Source organism: Enoplosus armatus, chromosome 18, assembly GCF_043641665.1.
Source record: "Enoplosus armatus isolate fEnoArm2 chromosome 18, fEnoArm2.hap1, whole genome shotgun sequence".
In the NCBI taxonomy this organism is placed as follows: Eukaryota; Metazoa; Chordata; class Actinopteri; order Centrarchiformes; family Enoplosidae; genus Enoplosus; species Enoplosus armatus.
This window is the reverse complement of record NC_092197.1, coordinates 8118778-8140629: the sequence shown is the minus strand read 5'-3', so window position 1 is coordinate 8140629 and position 21852 is coordinate 8118778. Positions and strand designations below refer to the sequence as shown.

Genomic DNA, 21852 nt, shown 5'->3' with positions numbered 1-21852 from the left:
TACATGGGGAGGGGAGAGGGGGGGGGCATTGCTAGGGGAGGGATTGTGGTGGTCTGGGGTCTGTTTTTGCCTGAGGCTCCAAACTCAAATTGAGATTCCACTACACGTACAACCTGTTGTGTTGATCAGTGCAATGCACTCTGTCTCTCCCACAACAGCAGATGCTTCTCCTTCAGCAGGCTGGAGTTTGTTGGCTTTCTCTCTATACTAGTTTTGGGCCGGTTTATATTTCTTTCAGTTTAAAAACTGCTTAAATTGCTTTAATCCCTGCATGTATATTCCTTTAAAAATGTTATTTTGGAAATGCCTGACATAAAAAATAATGACAACTAATGTATTCTGTTGCAATATTGTCCTGTTGAGGATTTCCATACCGCCTGACGCTAATGCCATTCACAAATTTCACTGGTTGTTACGGGGGTTTCACAGTGCAGGCAGCATGTAATTAAAGAGGATCCAAAAAAAAGATCAAAACACCAGATGATACTGTGAGAAAATATATGCACAGTTTATTGATAGATGCAAATAGGTGAGGCACACACAAAATAATTCAAATCAATAATGTATTAGTGAGTTCTGACCTTGTTTTTGTTTTTCTCTTCAACATTAGAAACATCAGTCAGTCGTGGACAGAAACCTGCATGCAGGCTGTTCATTTCTTGCTACTCCAGACTTTATTAAGAAATGATTTGTTCTAACTGATAAAAACACCCATAACTTGAAGCTTTCTCTGCAGCCTTCATGGGACACGGGAGGCAAAAACAAGAAACAGTCCCAGCTGTGCCAAAAAAACTTGATAATCACATATGAAAATAAACAGAAGAATTCCAGTGACTACTACAGGATAACAAATTATATCATAAATATTTCTTAACTGCTGCTCTTATTTCATGGCTTTTAAAGACCTGCTTGGGCTCATTCTTCTTCTAATATCATCTACAAATCACTGTACAAAATTGTTTCTAGAACATTCTGTGAAAGGCCAGTTTCACAAAGGACGAATGATCAGTAATATTTACATTTGGCTTCGGAGTCACTGTAACATATACAAAGAACAAAAGGCACTGTGACAAATGTCAAAACATTTAAATATGCACTAAAAGTAAGCACAAGGGGAAAACTGGGCATCCATTCAATAGAAGCAATTGCTAATGTTGCAAATTGTGTTGTCAGTCCAATTAATATTGAGTTGTGTTAGACAGTATGGCTTATGATTAATCTATACTAAATCTTTATTATGCAATGCTGTCTAACAAGGATTGCGAGACATCACAAGTCTTGCTCTGTCTCACCAGTACACCAGTATTCACAGAGGAACAGGCATTATTCTGAAACCTTCTGTGGGTTTGGTTAAAGAAAAGTTAAATTTGTGTTGTTTACACAGTATACAGTACAGCACTATGTGCCCATGAACAAACATGACAGACGAAGGTGCAACAGTGTTAAGTCTGCTAGTGACCTCATACTTTCATTAAGATATCCGACAAATCAAAAAGGTAGCTGCACATTTACGTAGATACAACACAGCGTTACTTTGCAAAGCTGGCTGACGCAGAATGAGGTTATGAAATATTAGCCTGTTTTCAGTGGGTAAAACGTCTTAATCGATATTTAATAAATACACACAATACAGTGTCAAACATGAAACTTTGGTAAGTGTATTACAGAATTATGAATACTGTCCATATTCTTCCTTTTTTTTACCGTTGTATTTATAAGCATCACTAGCAAAGTGATTCCAGTCTGTAAGTGAATGTTTTAGTGATTTTGTCCACACATAATCTAACAGCTGACTTTTCACAGATCATTTTCTTTGCCGAGTTGACAGTCTGTAGCAGGATTGGACGGCAAGGTTGATGCGTGGCTCTCATGCATGTAGTAGTAGCGTGAAGAGGTGGGTAGGTTCACAGTATCTCCAAAGGATAACACTGTCTGGACCCATCCATAGTGTCTAGACATAAACTTTGACATTATTGGTCTCTTCCGTACGCACATTCAGGCTTCACTTCGGCTTTGCTCGCACACATTTTGAACCCTGAAGTGGGCCGTCACTTCAGCGAGTAGAGCAGTTCAGCAGTGTGGCAGAGAGAAAGAGGGTGAGCCGAGGAGAAGTACTGACAGCACAGCCAGTCCTCCAGCTCGGCGTTCCTCTCGGGTTCCAGTGAACGCTCGGCGAACTTCATCATCAGCAGGGCCCGTTTCACGTCCAGCCAGTTGAGGAGGCCCTCGTGTCGGGATCCGCCGACAAAGCCTCCCCCCTGTCCTTGTCTCTCCCACTGCTGCTCCATCAGGTCCTTCCTGGGACCCCAGAGCAGGCTCTGCAGTATGCGCTTGGCCTCCTGGATATGGATGCGTTTGATGGGGTCAGGCTGGAGCAGGAGCTGGGCCAGCCTGTGGAGTCCGGCTGAGTAAAGGGAGACAGGGGGGATTGGAGGCAAGTCCTCGCAGCGGTAATCCTGTTCCTTCAGAGCTGGACTCACCTCAAATGGGTTGGGTTGGTGGAGGAGCTCGTAGATCAAGATGCCTGTCTGGAACTCGTCGAATTTACGGTACTGGGCTGCTGAGACAATCTCAGGCGCCAATCTGGCGTGGTCACGTTTGATGCGAGGATCCACAGTGGTTGAAGCAGCATCCTCGGAGGAGCGACGCTTGGCCTTAGCAAAGTTACTGATGAGGAGCCGGGGAAGGTGACGCTGAACGTCTACACCACCTGAACCGTTACCGGTGCTGTTGTCAGTGGTGGTCTGCTGGGGGAACTGGGAGGGCCTGCGGTGATGAGGCACCAACAACAGGTTTTCAAGGCAGATGTCACGGTGCGTGACCCCGTGCTCCTTCAAGTGCTCCAGGCCATTGCAGAGCTGCAGAAGGAGGAAACACGCACGGCGCTCATAGACCTCTGGCTGAGTTTTATGGAACGCCTCCCACTCCCGAACGAAGTCAGCTGCCGTCTGCTGAGGGATCTCAGAGGTGATGACCACCACACGCTCTCGCTCTACCTGGCCAGGCGCAGACGTGGAGGGCTGAGGCAGCGATGAAGCAGGCGTGGTGGGCACCGAGACTTCGTCAGAAGGCAACATGCTCTTGGGGACACAAGCCAGAAAGTGGCCACAGTCCTGCTGGAGGTTGAAGTGGGGAGGGATGCTCTGCTGCACGGACAGGCCATAGAGATGGCCCTGCTTGGCCTCCATGGATGGACTCTTACAGATCTGGAAAGGTATAAACACAAAAGGACAGAGGGAGGAAAGGATGAAGCAAAGGAGAAGAAAGGGACAGAGGGGGGAGAGAGGAATTCCACACACAGAGACAGGAAGGAAGTGGAGCCAAGAAACACAAGAAAGGAATTCTTGTTAGTGAGGTTCCAAGGTCAACGCGATTCAGTCCCTGCTCTCATTCAAGTGAAATCAATGTCTTTGGTGCGGATTTAAACCCAATCCTCAGCTGAAAGCTTGAGAAAAAAAACATTTCTACTAGTAGGCTAGTTCATTCCAGGACTGGACTCAACTTGTGTTTAAGTAAACCACTGCAGCCCCTCAGTGTCTGTCATGCTGTGGGAAAACTCAAACCTCTCTGAATTAAATCTTCCATCCGAATTCTGAACAAAACATACAAATCCAAGTCTGAAATTCCAGTGTGTTCCCATTGTGAATTTGGGTCAGATTTATGAATATAATCTCTTCTTTGTGATTAACTGGACTATAAACTATTTTCATGGGGTTCAAGTTTCAGTCAGCAACACTGGTAGCACATCTGAATATCAATCCATCGAGTTACACAAACACATGCTGTCTAACACTAATCAATGCTGATTTCACATTATAATATGATCATTTGTATTTGCTCAAGTTGTCCCATACTACATGGTGTGTACAGGGTGTGTGTGTCTGTGGCCTTGACAACAGAGGTTTGTCTGACTGTAAATCCTTCCTGGAATGTAAAGATTAATTGGGCCTTGAGATATTAAGCAAGACTGTGGGCATCCACGCCGTGGTACAACACATACTGTACAAACAGCCACTGCTTTGTACAGCACTAATGACTTTGGGACAAAGGTCAGTGAGACTGGATCCACACCCTTCTTCCTGGTTGTTTACACTACATGCCCTGAAGGTTTGTGCTGTAGTGGGGCCATCACATCTGCAGCCTAAGAACAAACAAGACCACCGCCCTATTCATCCATTTTAAACTGTCAAATCCCTGCTTAAAGGATCAATTTACAACACCCACTATGCAAATCATTCCTTAAACAGCAGTAAAGTTGATGTTGAGTGAGCTGTGAGTTGCTCTCTCGATAACGCCCTCTGAGTGGAGAGAAAAAACACGATCTGTACGTTACAAAAACACTCTTCTTCACAGCAACCAACGGCCAAACACAGCACCCACAGTTGTTTACAATCCTTTACTCATTGTCTTCTGTACTCAGAAGTCAAGGCTCAAAGTCAAGGCCATCCATGAAATGATTCAGATATCAGCAACTCAGCAATCCCTGTAATGAACTGTATGAGGCATCGAGTGACGACGATGCAAAAATATGTACATAATTCTGTTTCTGTTGAGCAATAAAGTTATAATCCTTAAGATTTTCATGAAGTCATGATATCAGCCTCACTGTTTATTATTCGCTCTACTAGGGAGGACTGAAGTATTAAGGATTATAACTTGAACATGGGTATACCAAACATTTATTTAACAAATCCACTATATCAATTTAGGTCCAGTATTTAGGGATTACCTTTACAGCGTAGGAGTTGCTGGGGTCTGAGGCACAGGCAGCAGAGTAGTACACAGCATCTCCTGCGTTGCAGCTCGGCTTGTTAGAGGTGAGCCTGAACAGAGACCAGTTGCTCTCCTCAAACCTAAGTGGGTTCCTTTGGGAGCGAGTGAAGTGATCCTCACATTTTAGAGCCAAGCGCCGCAGAGACTCGGCATACAGGCCTCCCAGTTTGGAGTACACTCCCTCTCTACTATCTATGTTGCTCAGAAGGGTCTGGAGCTGCAGGCTGGAGCCCAAATTTGGTGCCGAACCCGGTTCTGAAGCTGAGAAGGGCGCGCTGAGTTGGGGGGAAGAGGAGCAGGTGACGCTGCTTCGGCAGTGGACACCCAGACGCCCGTGAGTCTTCAGTGACTCATCCAGTGTCCGGGACCTTGAGGATCGGCCTAGCAGGGCATGGCAACGCTCCAGAGACTCGTTGGATGAGAAAATGGGTCGTGGGTCAACAGGGCTGGACGGTAAACTGGAACGGGAGCTAACGTCAGCAGGTCGGCACACGTTGCTCTCTGAGCCAGTGAAAGGAAGGCGTGGGTAGGCTCGGACAAAGGGTTTTCCGTTCGTGCTATCGGGAGCTGACACGGTGCGGTTGACCATTTCTTTCTTCGGGAGTGGAGGTGGCTGGTTATTTAAGCTGTTAAAGTTGGAGGGTGGGTGAGGAGACCCTGGGGCTGAGGCCACTGGACTTCTGGAAAATGGAGAGGAACAAGACATCCGTGAAGCATCCCGAGAACCTAGGAAGAGAGAAAATAAGAGTCCATCAAGTAAGCGTTACCACACGATCAAGGTCTTAATCAAGTGTTATGAAATAGTACAAAAAGGAACAAAAAAACACTCTCCAGTTGACAACATCATAAATATAGCAAACCTTGTCTGACACAAACAATATAAAACAAACACAAACCTCACATTTTACACACAGTTCGCCATTTAGGGAAATGTTCCTGCTGAGAGTTAGATTAGATGATTGATACCACTTACATCTCTGTACACCAAATATGAAGCTACAACAGCCAGATATCTTAGCATAACATAGCATAGCGTAGCATAAGGGCAAGGTAACAGAGGGAAGCAGCTAGCCCGAATCTGCCCGAAGGTGCCTACCCCCACCTTTTTGTGCAGCTTAATCAAACAAGATATAAGGTGTTAATTAGTGAGCTTCAGATGAGCTGGTAGGGTTAGGGTTACCTTTGGACAGAGCCAGGCTAACTGTGTCACCCTTTTTCAAGCCTTTATGCTAAGCTAACCGGCTGCTGGCACCAACGACCACTGGAGGCTTTTCTTTTCACTGGACCTTAGTACAAACACATACCTTGTTTCCTCAAAAGAGCTGGAAATTTCCAAAATCCAGGGTTCAAGCTGACACTCAAAACATCTTCCATCAAATTATGATCCATTTGTCAATTAAAGACTTAAAGGTTAGAACTTGACATTACACTAGAGGAGACAGATACTGAGATAATTGTGTGGTGCAGTCTTCAATAACTGCTTTCACAGAGGGGGAAGACTGTAAAGAAAAAAAACATACTCTGTAGGATGTAGCCAAGCCCTTTTTCCCTCGTTATCAGAGTCCATAATTATCTCTTCAAACAACATTGCCCAGGAAGTTACAGCAATTACAAGCGTCTGAGCGCCACAGAGGTTTAAAGCAGATATGCGAAGGATGACAACAATTTCTAAACCAAGGGCACATGCCACTCACTCTGAGCCACGTCTCCCGTTTGATGATTGTAGAAATCTCTAACTTGAACCAGTCAAAACAAACTGTATATGTGCACTTGACGAAAGAGGAAGAGATAAGCTGACATACAGCTGCTAGCAGGGCTCCCTTTCCTCTTTTCTCCGGTGTTGCACTTTGTCCAGAGTCAAACTGTGCATCTTCATAGTTACATATAGTCTGAACAGCAAGACAACTAACATGCAGGCAAACACGTCGTAAAAACTGTGAAAAAGTAGCTAACTTGCTCAATTGACTACAGATTCTTTGTGTTATCAGATACTGTATCAGCCAGATATGATCCTTGCACTCCCTGTTAAATAAATCCCCTTAACGTGGCCAAAATGAGGGTGAGTGGTACTCACCAGTGTCAGCAGTCAGGTTGTCAGTGGAGGCAGCAGGTAGGCTGGCACTGCCCAGGCCCCGTAGAGATGAAGTAGGGCTCTCTACTGACCCTTGTTGGCTGCAGCGGTCCAGCTCCATGTTGCTGCCACTCTTACTACACACTCTGTAACGGAGAAAACAACAGAGACGTGGTAAGTGAATATGATGGGGCAAACAAGATATAAACAAACGTGCATTCAAGCCATATTTTGTGTACATTTGTTCTGTGTCTGCCTCTGCCTCAACTTTTCCTAAACACCACACTAGCCAAGGGCAGTGTCCCCTGGTAGTTAGTCTGTAGCTTTTATGCAGAAATTCTTTTGTGCATCAGTTTATAAATGTGGAACCACTATACTTCCCCTTTATGTCTTGTTATCTGAACTAATCATTATTAATAAGTTAATGTGAAAGAGCACATTGTTTCATTTTAAATGACAAACAAGTGCCGTCAGGAGTAGTTTCACTTGCTTGTTAAAGAGACACACTTCTTGATTCAGTGTGGATTTATGACTGCAACAAACAAAGCCTTACTATAGACAAAAGATTATCCTCTGGCATGTTATGACTCTAATTCATTTTTGATGTTGGCCCTTCTTGAAGACAGTTAACTACCTCAAGTACTATATCACTAGTCATATCTGACCCTTGAAGTGAGATTGTGTAACATTTGCTGAACACCAGCCACTGTGGCCATATGTGGCCATTACAGGATAATGGCACATTATCACATTTCCCTACATTTCCCAAGATTCCCTCGAGTTAGTTGCTTTAAAAGGGGGACTCCAACTATTTTATACATCAAAGCCCTACCGGTCTTGGGAAGTACTACTGCATATGTGAAAAAAGTTTCTGACCATACTGTGGCAGTCCGGCTGCATTGTGGGTAATGTAGGAAGAAGAATGCGTGGCATAAAAAAACCCCAATATCTCTGGCTGTGCTGCATTGATTTTGAGCCTTTTTTTTTTTTTTTTTTTAACTGTCCATAATGAGTCCCACAGTGTTATAGGAGTGCAATGCTCAATCCATAGAGTGCTCTTTAAATACACAAGGTATCCTGACTGAGAGTGAGTGGAATGAGACCACAAGCAGGAAACAACAAATAGAGATACAACGTTTACTTCTTGTTCCGCTTTTGTGATAAAACAAATGAAATCCAAACCTGGCATGCTGGAGCACACAGCGAAACAGAGCAAAAGTACAGAGCGGTCAAAGTCAGCAAACTGACTCCATTAGTGTCCAACAGTAGCTGACTTTAGTCACCGTTGCCTATTGGTCATATCAGACCAAGTAAAGCTGTAGCAGCAGGGCGCCCTGATGGCCTAGGGGTCAAGGTGGCAACCATGAACAACAATGTTCTCAGTTTGCATCCAGCTGGGGACCTTTGTTGTGTGTCATTTCCCATCTCTCTCTCCCCTCGTTTCCTGTCATCTCTCTACTACAGACTATAAATAAAAGGCATTTTTTAAAAGCTGTAGCAGCAAAACCCCATGAACCATCATGAAATTCAACTTTTCATTTGTAAGAAGAAGATTGTGAGATTATTTCTTTTTATTTACAAGAAAGAAGCTTTGCCTTCTTCTTGTTCAGCTTGCATGACTACCATGATGGCCACTTAATACCAATGAAAACTGTGCATGAGCAGACTTCTTAATCAAGGTGACCAATTACGCTGAGCGACAGCCACTCACTTGTCTCATTATACCCACTAATAGCCCAGGGAAGCAGGGTCCAATCCCATCCCTTCATCTCTCTTTCCTGTCTTCCATCACAAAATGACTCCTCTATCCATTTATCTGCCAACCCCGGACTTCAATTCCATCATAAATCAGCAGAACAAACAGACGAGGAGAGGAGCAAAGGGGGGAGACAAAGGGTTAGGTATTCTCTGTGGGCAGTTAGCTAAAGGATCCGATATCATTTTACAGACAAAAGAACAGTGATGAAAGGCAGTGGAAATGCTGAGGCAGGGGAGAGAAATGGTAATGGGTGCGGGGATTATGGGTCCATGTGCATGTGTGCGCCTGTGCATGTCTCACTCTAGATCTCTCAGATTTGTATCCAAAACATGAGATTTTCCTTGGTGAAAGAATGTCATTGCTTATGTCCTGCGGGAGGATGTGCATGGATGAATAAGCCTTCTGAGCAAGGGCATGCAAAAAAAAAAGAAAAAGAGAGAGACCTTGACTCAGATTAAGGCTGCACGTAAGAATACAAAAGTAGTATTTTCATTATCAATTAACCTGACGACTATTTTCATGATCAATTGGTGAGATGTTTAGTCTATGAAACATCTGAAAAGGTGAAAAATTCCCACCACAATTTCCCAGAGTCTCCTAATTATTGTTTTTGTCTAAAAACACCACAAAACAGTCTGACATTACAGTTTATTGTAATGTCAGACAACTAAAAGCAGCAAATCCTAATGTTTGAGAAGCTGGCATCATTGCTTCAAAAATTACTCATAAATTAATTGGCTAATCATTTCAGTACAACAAAACAGGCGATCTAGAACTGGATGTAGTCAATGTTACAATAAATGAGGATTTGAACTGAAATACAATACAATATCTTATGTCTCATGTCGTCATGACACAAAAAAAGGACCATTCATCAGGATTTTATCCCTCTACTTGGAATGCCCAGTTTTAGCCTAAACATCTATTAATAAACATCTTAATTGCTTATGTCCTCACAATAGATTTAATCACTTCCTTTTGCTGAGACAAAGTCTACGTGAGGTACCACAATTGCCCCAGTGAACCAGTCAGACAAGGTTTGTGCTCTGCAATCAGCCCGGCAACGACAACAACCCAGATTTAGAATGTAAACAATCACGTTACAGTAAGTGACACACTGGATCTGTTGACACACATGCGACCCTGACATGTGTGTGGTATTAATAAAGCTGTGTGAGAGGAGCTGAGGGAGTTTTTTAAAAAAGGGATCAGCTTGGGGTTACAGCTAACTAGCTACAGATAGCAGTGTGACAGTGTAAAGTGAGACCCGAGCTAAACTGCTGTGTTGTTGTTGTTGTGGATCAAGTTCACACAAGTGGTTTCACTCCCGACTCTTATTTAAGGCCTTCTCTGTCGTAAATATATAAAATTATGACATATGAGAGACAAACGGCTGTATGTCTATTTGTTGCAGACGCTCACACACACACACACACATTCGATTTCCAGAGCTATTTTATGTAGAGACAATAATCTTTCAGCAATTAAAATAATGAAATTAAATACTGCAACCCGATTACACCCATTGTATTAATGTTGACACATAATTCAGGGTTCTGTAAAATGAGGTGGAGCTGGGTAGAAAAGCAGGCTGACTCAGACTGTATAGGTGGTATCATGAACACCTGTACAATGTAATGCCATGCAAAAAAACACTACCTAAGTTTTTGATAAGAAAGAGGACCTGGTTGAGCTGTATTTATGGTGCTGTGCGGAACAAATTACATTCTTAGGTGTTTCTTTCTAGAAATTGACAAAAGATAGAATTTATTGCATTGGTTATATTTGATCACATGATATTGTGCAACAATATAGTGCAGAGAAGACTAGCATGTATTGTTTCTTTCCCCTGTAGGATAGTTACCATGGCTATATAGCCATATAAACCATGTTTGACACCTATCCTTGTTATCTGCTCCAGCCTTGCCTTGTTATCTTCTTCCCTGTCAGCTAAGTACGTTACTTATTCATTACAACCCATTTATTTGCACCACATCACACACAAAGTAAGACACTTAATCAATTTCACGTCTCATCCTCTTCATCTTACCACTATTTTAATCTCAACGACAGGATGGGCTCAAATAAAATAATAAAATAATCTAAGTAGAAAAGGATTAGAAGAAGAACAAAAAGCAGGGTGGAAAGGGAGGAAATAAAGAATGAGCAAAAACTTGACCACATGCCATTCTGACTTTTGACTACCGAGCCCCTGATAGAGGTGTGAAAATAAGCCGAGGCCTGTCCTTACCTACGAACGCTCTGCAGTTTATTATGATCTCAAACTCTGCAACCACTTTCCTGTGTGCACAAATACATCACCACTTCATTTCACAAGTCTAATGATAGAAGTTTTATCAATTCAAGCATCTTACTGAGCACACGTATAAGAAAAAGATGCTGTCAGGTGCCTACCTCATGCTGAACAGGCTGAGGTCCTTATCGGGCTGGCGGGCGCAAAATGCCCCTGGATCAGACTGGTGGCTCTCTAAAGCCCCGCCATGTGTAGTAACACAACCCTGGCTCCACACGAGTCATATGTGTATTTAAAGTCTCTCTCAGCAGGGCAAAGCCACAGCACCCATTAGATGTGCAAAATTAAAAGCACCCATATCTCATATATAGCATTCACTCATTGACCTAGTAGTTCACTTTAGAGCAGCCTTAGGTCTGTCAGGCGGCAACAAGATGCTATCTGTTCTGCTGCAGAGAAGGGATCAGCATCGCTCTGTGAAGGGAGGGGCAGCACGTCTTGGAACAATACTTTAGAGAGATGAAGGCAATTCAAACCCAAGTCAAACTCAATGGACTTGAATCCGCATGGCTGATCTATAAATTCTACTTCTATTGGTGGCAACCGACTGCCAGACAGGAACAGTTTGGGAGTTGCCTGGGGCAACAATCTGTTCAGTAAAGCCCCTCCCTTTGGCAACCTTCTGACCAGTTGACATGCCTTCCCCATTAAAAGAGTACTTATTCAGACATGCATGACATGGGTACATGCACAAACACCTCTCAGGCTGACCCACCACATGATGTGTAGGTTGACCTGTTGCGAGGAATACAAGAGGGAAAATTTGGTGTTTTCCACTGTGATCAAAGGCTCCGGGGGGCAGATTTTTCGAACCATCTGTGACTTTTAAATGATTCAGCACATCAAAATGCTGCTTCACAGGGTGCATGTGCACGTGTCTTTGTATTGTGAATATTTTCCATTCATTTAAAACATAACACTCCCTTTTCTGTCTGTAATAAATTGATTGCTGATTGCTTCGCAGACCAGATTTAAATTCTGATTCTCTGCAGCACTTTGTCATCAACGACAGTTGTTGATTAAACACACTAAACCCACTGATATACTTGGAACACCAGAAAGCCACAACTGTCACTGGCTGGCCCGAGGCGAGTTCCCACATGTGTCTCAACAAGGTGTATTTTTATCAACGCAGAATGTCGGCAATGTCATAACAGGAGAGATGGGTAGAATTACCACAAACATAAAGGGCCCTTGAAATGTGATCAGCAATCTGTGTTTTTTGACAGTAAAACATTCCCACGCAGCTTTTGCTGACTCTTGCAGCTTGTCTCGAGGAAGTCAGTTGTGTGTTACACCTCATCGTGCCGTCCCAGACAAACGTTTATTTTGAGGAGATCATTTGATGCTCTAATTACTGCAACACAGGGCCTCTTCTCTGTTTCTGCTTTTGGGTAGCTGACTCAGAGAACGGAGAGTATTCTTGGTCCCATGCAGACTCAGGTTAAAGCACGTGTGCAAATGTTACTGCTAATTAATGGCTACGTAGGCTAGGAGCGTTGTGTATAGTAGGTCACAAAAGTGCAAGTGTCTTGAATAAAGGTGAAAATGTATCATTCTGCATCTTCTATAAGTGATGGAATTAAATATCTACTAAGCCTTAAAAATAACCAGGACGTGCATTCATGCCAACATAGCAAATATGATCATTTTTTTGCCCAAAGATGCATCTGAATGCCTGGTAATGACAGCTTTGTCCCCATGTGACAATATCAATGGAGCAAGGCCCATTTTTTCTTTTTTACAGTTCTGTCTATTGTGCTGCAGCCAAAACAAATTTACAGCAACGTGACACAGCAGGGGACTATTTAACAAACCCATTTTGTGTGTTAATTAGAATTGAAAAAGTCACATTACTAGCATGAATAGAACAAGGCATGCATTGAGGAATATGCCGGAACAGTTTGAATGATCACAAGGCGTTAGAATGGAGGCCGATTCAAGGCTGAATAATGATGCTATGAAAGGAGAAGGCACAGCAAGATTCACACAGATGACTGCAGTAACATGCATGTATGTGAACACACGCACAGTCACAGGCAATATACTATAGCAGCACTGATGCTATACTGTCCCATCAGAGAGCATAACACATTTGTGCATTTAGACTAAGTGCACAGAGTAAGTGCTAAATTATGGAACTCATGGTTGAATTATAGTCCCATTAATTCTAATGCAACTCACAGGTAGGAGACTGAAGGACAGGCACGCAAATATGCGGAATAATGGGCAGTTCAAGTTTGATAAATGCATAGTTTTCATCTTACAGCAAGTGTATAGTCTGCTAGTGTGTAATTAAACCTCTGTTAGACTTTTTCTTTTACACAGCTGCCATATTGTAAACAATATTTAAAACCAACCCTTCTATGAGATAGCTGCTGTATTTACTGTGCTTTGCCCTTATTTAGCACAGTGAGTATTATGAAAAATGTATAATGACATGTTAAGAGGTATAAGATTTTGACCATGTCAAAAGAAATGATTTATGAAGCTGAATGACGATGTTGAGATGCGATTAATAATCACTTAATCATCAAGTCCTTTACCTAGAGAAAAATCCAGTGGTCACAGCATATGAAGCAATGAAAAGTAAGCAGTTCTTAATAAGTTAGGAATAGCTTACTTTTCATTGGTATTGGTCAAACTGAGTAAGAAATGCTATGGCCTCAAACCTTGGCTATCTTCTAATTGGCACATTATCTCTGACTGACATGATTCATTGAAAAAGATTATGATATTTATCAAACATAGTCCTACCCAGACACAGTATTCGTGTTCTATCCTATTTGAGAGTTAATAATTAAAAGTGTAAATGCCAAACAAAAAGTTCTTTGTTGTTCTTACCTGTGCAGTTTCTTGGGTGGGGGAGGCGGGGGATTGGGTTCATTGTTGGCAGCTCCCTTCCCTGCTGCCAGCAGCTCTGATGAGCCGCCATGCAACGGTTGCCTGGCCGGCATGCTCCCGTTATGCTTGCCCTCCTCCTCTGCACCAGTGCCCTCAGTCTGCCCCTGACAGGCACCATTGTTGGGGGCAGTTGGGGGGGCCGTGCCTGGCTCTGTCATCGGAGGGGGGCTGCTGTGAGCCGTCCAGTCCCTGGCCTCCTTCCAGACAGCGGCACCATTGACCAGGCCTGTCACCCGAGAGGTTGTCCCTGGGTTGGCAGCCAGCTTCTTCTTCTCCCCCTCTTTCCGCTCTCTCTCCTCCTCTTCCTCTTCTTCCTCGATGCGACAGTTCCAGCCAGAACTGTGGAGATGGGGCTTAAGCCAGCGTTCGGAGGCCGCTGCTGTGTGGGTCTCTGTATGGACCTTGAAGTGGCCTTCTCTAGCGGAGACGAGGAAAAGCATGGGGAGTTCAGGGAGAGGGACGGGAGACGAGATGGACGGTGAGAGGCTAGAGGTGCCCAGTTTGGGGAGATCAGGAAGAGGGACTGGAGAAGACATGGATGGTGAGAGGATAGAGTTACCTAGTTTGGGGAGATCAGGAAGAGGGACTGGAGAAGACATGGATGGTGAGAGGCTAGAGGTGCCCAGTTTGGGGGAACGGGTGGTCCTTTTTGGAGGAATGGGTGGGCTAGACTGTGGCTTGGGGTGGAGAGTTGGGGTAAGGCTGGCTTCCATGACCAAAGAGGGTGCGCTGTGGCTGGGGCTGGGCCAGCGGAAGGCCGGGCTGCTGGGGTCTTTACGTGCTGTGGGGCTGAAGTGACATTGGGTGCTGATGGCTGAATCTGGACTGCTCAGGTAGAAAGTCCTGTTGTTCTCCTCTCTGTGAGCGGCCATTACAGTGATGGTGGCCCGTTGACTCTCTCCTGAAAGCTCAAGCTCAGAGCACTGGGACAAGTTCTTAGTCTGGTTTGGGGACTCTGGATGAGATTGCAACCCATTTCTTTGCGGCCTGCGCTTTTTCTTGGTGCTCTCTGCGTAAATGGGTTCTGAGTCTGGCTGTCCATTGGGAGAGTTGGGAGCTGACTGTGAGCTACCCCTGGATGGTGGGCTTTGGGGGCTCCCGGACCTAATTTGTCTTCCTCCCAACCCCTCTGCCCCAGGAAGTGAATCTGTACTACTGCGATAAGAACAAGAGGAGTCCGATAGGCTGGTCTGCTTGGACAGGGCGGGAGGAGAGTGGAGGGATGGTGGGGGATTGTGGCTAGTGGTGTCCACACTTAAGGCTGTGGTGGGGGAAGTGCTGGATGTCTTAGTTGTAACAGTAGCAGTACTGGAAGGGGCAATATCCACAGAAAAGGGTATCTCGACAGATCCCTGATGGGACTCCGGACAATTTGCCCTAGAGGTCACACCAATTCCATTATAAGTGCTCTTGGTTCTAGTGGTGGTTGTATTCTGCTGCCTGCAGGTGTCTCCGTTGGCGCTCTTCTTTAAACTCTGAGAACCTCTACCCTCCTCCTGGGTGACGAAAATATTGCTGATGATCACGGAGTCTTTAGGCAGGATGTTGGGGGATAAGGAAGCCAGAGAGAAGCAGTTGTTGTAGTCCATCTTAGTTTCAGGACTATGGAGAACTGCCTCTCTGTGGGCCTTGTTGCATCCGTTACTGTCAATGTAAAGAGACGACAGGTCCAAGAGCTTCTTCAGACCCAAACGCTCAACTGGGCTCTTTGTGTTCTCCTGTCACACATAAACATGAGCACACATTAAAGAACACATACATAATTCTGGACAGTAATAAACTCTAATGTTTGTTACAGGAAAGAGAGGTTTAAGAGAATCACCTGCTCTATGTTCATGTTGACATCAGTCATTGACTCGTTGGTGTCAAGGCTCATCATAGTGGGTTTGACGGCGATGGTTGGCTTGCTGTAGGGCGAAGGCGCTGTCACTCCAGCTTCTTCATCACCCCCCAGGCTGCTCTTCAAACAAGCAGGTGGCACGCTGCCACCCAGGCCTCCGACAGTCTTGTGCGCACTAAGCGGGTGGAAGCAGTTCTTACAAGAGCCAGGTTTCCACACGTGTTCTGCAAAGTCGCTGCACGCTGACATCTTTGGTTTGGCTAAATTAGGTTTGGTCAGAAGTGGCTGTTGAGTGATCTGGCAGATGCAAGATGAACCGTCATGGCTGGCCCGCAGAAGGTTGCAATGTCACAAGATGTTGATCACAAAGCAATATGTAGAGGAGAGAGAAAGAAGAATTAGGTGTCTTTGTGACCAAGTAAAACTGCTTGTATAACACAAGAACCATTTATCCCATCATTTCCTCTTCCATTCTTTACAAATAGCATAAATATTCTGGTTTTCAGAGCATCAAACTGTTCGAGAGACTGCCTATTTTGCATAGGGATGCACCAGTTTGATATGCCATATTGGTATTTGCCCAGATACCTAATTAAGCAGATCAGATTTTTGGCCATGACAAGATCGAGCCACATTAAATAGAGTTTCTTTGCCAATGTCATTTAAAATTCTGTGTTTCCACTATTTATCCAGCCGTGATGGGCTGCCGACTATATGCCGTAGCAATCCGTGGCCTAATGCTATCTTACATAAAAATAACTGTGGCGTACAGATTTTAAATTTGAGAAAAAGAAAGCGTGGGTATCGGATCTATACTCGATAGACAGAGAGTTGAGGTATTGGAAACGGGAGAGAAAAAGTTGGATTGGTGCATTTTTTGCTTTGAAAAGAAAGAGAAAGTAAGTCAAATAAAGTTCCATCATCTGCTTGAAATTGTAAAGACAGTGATGAGTGAGTCCAGGCTGACAAGTGTCTCTAAGCTCATAGAAGACCTCTGTTAAGGATTTAAGTGTCATCCGCGGATGTAACTTAAGAAGACCTGGTGTGTGCTGTGCTACTTGTTCCCATGGTCTCCTAAATTAGGGGGTATGTGGTTTCTCTTCAACCAAAGGGCCTGCCGGTGTGAGCCCAACGACATAAAAGCCCTCCAGAGTCCTCTGCAGCCCCCGACATGCTAGAAGAAGACGGAGGAGCCTCAAGCATCCCGGAGGTCGGAATGCCAGGAATGTCTAAAGGCGCAAGTCTCACCAGGGTGAATCTCACACCCACCACAACCTCCCTTCCCCCTTCCACACACACACACAAACCTCCCACTCCACATGTGTGTCTTCCTCGTCTCACAAACAAACTGACCCACACACACACACACACACACACACCCCTCCTTCCTCTGCCGCCGTGTGTCCTGTTTAACTGGACTGACAGTGAGAAGATCAACACCATTTCAGAGAGATCATTTGTTTCCTTGCATCTGGGTGTCCCTCTTTGTGTTCTTTACACAGCTTTAATTGCCTCTCAACAAGGTGCTGCAATGACATACAGCAACATTAGCCCACCATCTAGACTCATTATTCAGAAAAAAAAACAGGGGAGTAATTGTTCATCCTGCTTCCTCTAAGACAATGAAAAGGGGCAGGTAACCTAAATATTACTGTTACATTATGCACTATTTCAGCCACAGTGATTCTTGATTTGACTCTGAATCCTACATCTGTATATTGACTAGAACAAAAGATAAGACTTGAGACTTGCTAAGACTACTGGTAATTCATGGCTCCAGTATAACAACCTTGCGATCTACTAATCCTATATGAATAAAGAGTTTTCCTGTTGGTAAAGATAATGCATGTTTACATTTTTCTTTGTCCTGTCTGACTCAGTTTGGGCAGGAAAGCACCCACTAGCTCACTGTTTGTTTAACCGTTCCTGCAACAACAGAGGAAACGGAGCCTTGCCTAACATCTTATGGCATTGTGCGTGAGTCACATGAAATGATGACTGATCAGAGACACACACACACACACACACACACACACACACACACACACACACACACACACACACACACACACACACACACACATCATTAGGCTACTAGACCTGCAGTTTTAGAGAACACACTGAAGAATATGTCTTGGGGGTTTTATGGGACAATTGGGCAGTAACAATGCATAGACAGACAGAGCACAGGCATGGTATGTTTAGTAAGTTAAGGACACTTCTGTGAGCCTCTGTTGTTGCACTTTTCCAGCAGGGAATCACTGAAAACAACGGACGTGGACATGTGCAAGGTTCGTCTGAAATGTCCAACATCTTCTGTGCTCTATCTGTATTTTCAAGAAAAAAATATCTCTAACTAACTGCACCTCAGTTTGGGTTATTCTAGCTCTTGTTGACATGTTCAGCCCCGCTTGTTTGAACAGAGATAGACCCCGCTGTCTACATTCCCCACACCTTCTCAAGCTCAAGGTCCAATATTTCTCACTTGTAAAAAAACACACACAGACAGGGCATAACCACCAGAAGTTCAGCCATATGACAAAATTCAAGCCCTGCCTTCAATATAAAAACACGCAGACTATGGAAAATATCTCATGAGCATGTTAGAAGTCGGGGGGGGGGGGGGCAAGAAAAATAAGATGAGTGCAAGGAAAAATGACTCGAGGGTGGATGTTGGTCTCAAGTGGAATTTACAGCTTTGGGCCACCTAACAAAGACATTATGAACCTTGAAGTCATAAGCCACATGTCCCCTTGACCTCTGTACATATACTGCACATCACACACACACACACACACACACACACACACACACAGGCCACTAGATGTCTCAAAACACACATTCAGTTTTGCTGAGAAATCAAAATCTGAGGGACTCAAAACATTATATGCTTTATCTAAAAGCAAAAATTGTATGTCGGTCTCCCTTGCAAACACAAAACAAGGCATTTACTTTGAGCTAACAGGCTGTGATGCACTGAAGAATGCAGCCAGGCTGCAGTGTTAGACAGGATGGCAGCAGTTTAAATAGCCCACAGATATGGTGACCAAGAGGAGTAATTAAGGTAAAGGTTAGGAGGGCTTATCAACACTCAACAGCTGGTAAAAGTGCACTTTGTCTGAATTCTCCTGCAACAGCAAACAAGCACTAGCAGCAGGCACATTTGACCCCCCCCCCCCCCAACACACCAGCGCGCGCACGTGCACACATGCGCGACAGCCTTAATGAAGTGTAGGTCATCTGATAGCTATTATTCTGGGGTTACTGTAACATAATTCACTGCATTAGCCTCCTGACTGCTTTTTACGGAATTGCTGTGCCATGCCAAAAAAAAGCCCGTACACTCAACTGAATGAGATGCCCACAGAATAACAACGACTCCAGTCATTCATAATCAAAATAATAAGACAACCTATAGTCCTGTGTTACGGTCTGATAACCAGGTCACATCAGTGTGTAGTCAGCCACTTTGAATACAAATTCTTCTGCGGGCAGCGTTTGTCGCGCCTGCCTCACTCACACAGCCCATTCATTCAGGGGGGAACAACCTGTTTTTTTTCCGATACTCGGTAGGGATTTCCGCCAAAAACTTGGGGGCTTTTGACAAATATCTCAAAACTTCCACATTAACGTCATTAAATTTGACGTTTTACTAGCACCTGTTTTATCACACATTTCGGCACATGATACACCTCACGTGTTTGGGGTTAAGCCTCCGTTTTTAGACTTGATACATGAACATTTGGCCAAACACTTGTCTCGCCTGTAACCAAGTTTGCTTTACGGTAGGTTTATTGTGGCAGAAAAACCCTTCATGCCCTCGTGCACTGGCAAAATGGCTATGTTTTCATTACCTGCATTAATACTACACATACATAGGAAATGTAATTATAGCAACTTGGCTCAACCTATATCGCCGAACCAACAGAATAGGTGTGTAAAGAAAAGAGAAAACACCAGCTACAGTGTAACCACGCTAAAGTAGCCAAGGTTATCTACTGACTCACTGCTTACCTGCTCGGACTTTCTCTTCCCTGGCAACACAAAAGCTCTCAAAAAACAGGCAAAAAAAATCACAAAACACAACTGTAACCTAACTGCTCCCCTGATTCCCGCAGGTGCCGATATCCGTCTGTCTCCGCGTATCCCGCATGCGACAGGTTAATGACCCAGGAGACTGTGTGCTGCTGCAGGCTGCTTTCAGCTCCAGCCGCCGGGCATGCTGCTGCTGCTGCTGCTGCTGCTGCTGCTGTTGTTGCACTGTGTGCAGAGGTGGAGTGCTGAGGCGGAGCAGGAGTCCTCTGCAGCAACGTGGGGAGAGCTACACAAGGAGGTGGGAGGAGCTCCTAACCAACCATGCAGTCTGGCCAGTGGCCACACTCCCAGATTCTCATTAAGGCTTTTGTCCTACTAGCTGTCATAAGGTTTTTTTTAAATACACAACCCAGCTTTCAGCACATGATTGTTTTCGTAAGTACTGTAATACCCCCCCCCCCCTCAAATTTTAAGTTGTAGCTTAAGGCTACAAAGGATGAAGGGTCTCACAAAAAGAAAGCAAACCTTTTTTTGGTTGAAAAAAACATCAACACTGGGCTGTGCAGGTTTATTCTGCAAACAATCAATCTTGATCAGAAGCCCTTTGATGTGGGGAAGGTGGATGTATACAAGCTTCCCTGGGTTTTGCTGCCCCTTCCCTCCCGCTACCCCCTGGACTGCCCCTGCTTCTATTCTTCATGGCTGGGGTGACAGAGTGATAGAAAAACACTGGCGCTGTTCCTGAGCCAGGCTGGACCCCTGCTGGTTTCCATTACAGGCAGCAAAAGGAGAGGCAAAGCTCACTGAGTGACAAACACAGCCGCTGTGTTGGCTGAAGGCGGTCATCCATAGAGATTAACCTTTAAACTGAGCATCTCCTCTTATGTCTTACTGAGAAATAACACTGGAACAAGGTATTATCTGTTGGCTTTTTGGCTCATTTAAACAGAACCAGCTGAAACAATTTCAGAATCTGCTCCATTTTGTAGTTGTTGTGCTCTTTTCAAACATTTCCTTTTGGGTTCCTTTAGTTTGCCAAAAAGAAACAGTCCCTGGAGACATGGATAATTGCAGAAAAGACACAGCAGTAGATCTGTTAACCTCCCAAATCAAATAGCCCTTCCCTCCACCCTAAGGATCCAATTGCTCTGGTCTACTTCCTGTGAAAATACACATCCGTGCATATGAACCGATTGGACACAGAACCCCGCCAGCTTCCTGAACCTCATGTGAGGATTTATAGCGGAGCTGAGACAATCAGCATAAGTGGCACAGCAGAGCCTGGACCCAGGAAAAGTGATACCTTTTACAGGGCCACCTGTTGAATTTGGAAAGAGTCGCAATCCTCTCAAGAGGATTAAGAGTTTGTTGCATTGCATCTATTTTTGGCAGTACAGAGCATGTAATAATTCTGCTAATGGGGTCATTCAAATGGCTTGTGCTTTGCATACAAAATACGGGAGGATGTTTGGGAAGCTTAGACACATTCTGCTATTTAGACTTAAATAGCTTATATGTGGTGTCACTCTGCAAGCTCACATGAAGGGCTGTCTTATAAAACTGTTTCCCAAGACGTGCTGAGATAAATCTTCCATCACAAGTCAAGATTTTAGTGCTGAGATGTTGTGGGAACATCCAAATTAGAGGAGTACAGCAGGGGGACCCTGCCGTATTGTAAGACTTTTTCCCACATCATTTCTTCAGTAGAAATTACATAGTGAGGAAAATCACACGGGTGATTTAGAAACAAAAAGTGAAAAGTGTGGGAAAACATCATTTTATTTGGCTAGATTCTTCCTTGATTCCCATGTTACCTACCGTATAATATCTATAAATAATAGCTGATGAATTAAAGATGCCGTCAGTCTGCATGTATTGCATGCCACACACACTTGCGCAGTTCTTGCTTGTGAGGCTGAAGTTGTCAGGCCGTGCTCAGTGTGTCCCATAAAACATTTGGAGTTGCTCATCTTTTATAACGCTCTCTTAAATTATGAAAGGAAATCAGAGCCACTTGATGTTAATCTTGCTGGGCCATGAGAGCCTCTGCCACACCATGCGCTCTGATGAATTAGCAGTTTGTGGACATGCTGCTGTGTGAGAAAGAGAGAGAGGGAGAATGTGATAGAGGCGACCTCTGAGGATGCTGCTGGAGA

The 21852-nt window shown here is 44.4% G+C and overlaps 1 protein-coding gene across 1 annotated transcript; it reads right to left on the bottom strand.

Moving 5' to 3' along the window:
• Positions 1-492: 492 nt before the first annotated feature.
• On the bottom strand, positions 493-19904 carry LOC139301135 (inactive tyrosine-protein kinase PRAG1-like). Its single transcript, XM_070924445.1, has 6 exons — positions 19676-19904; positions 15644-15986; positions 13762-15539; positions 6848-6990; positions 4730-5499; positions 493-3206 (listed from the first exon to the last, which is right to left on the bottom strand). The coding sequence occupies exons 2-6, from the start codon at positions 15908-15910 to the stop codon at positions 2049-2051; spliced, it is 4116 nt and encodes a 1371-aa protein (XP_070780546.1). The 5' UTR covers positions 15911-15986; positions 19676-19904; the 3' UTR covers positions 493-2048.
• Positions 19905-21852: the final 1948 nt, after the last annotated feature.

What these genes read in the sequence shown, in the direction of transcription:
- LOC139301135 (XM_070924445.1), bottom strand. Translation starts at nt 15,910, where the DNA reads ATGTCAGCGTGCAGCGACTTTGCAGAACACGTGTGGAAACCTGGCTCT. An exon ending in TCAACATGAACATAGAGCAG is followed by an intron (nt 15,540 to 15,643) that starts GTGATTCTCTTA and finishes TATGTGTGACAG; the next exon opens with GAGAACACAAAGAGCCCAGT. An exon ending in CAACCTGACTGCTGACACTG is followed by an intron (nt 5,500 to 6,847) that starts GTGAGTACCACT and finishes CTCTCTTCCTAG; the next exon opens with GTTCTCGGGATGCTTCACGG.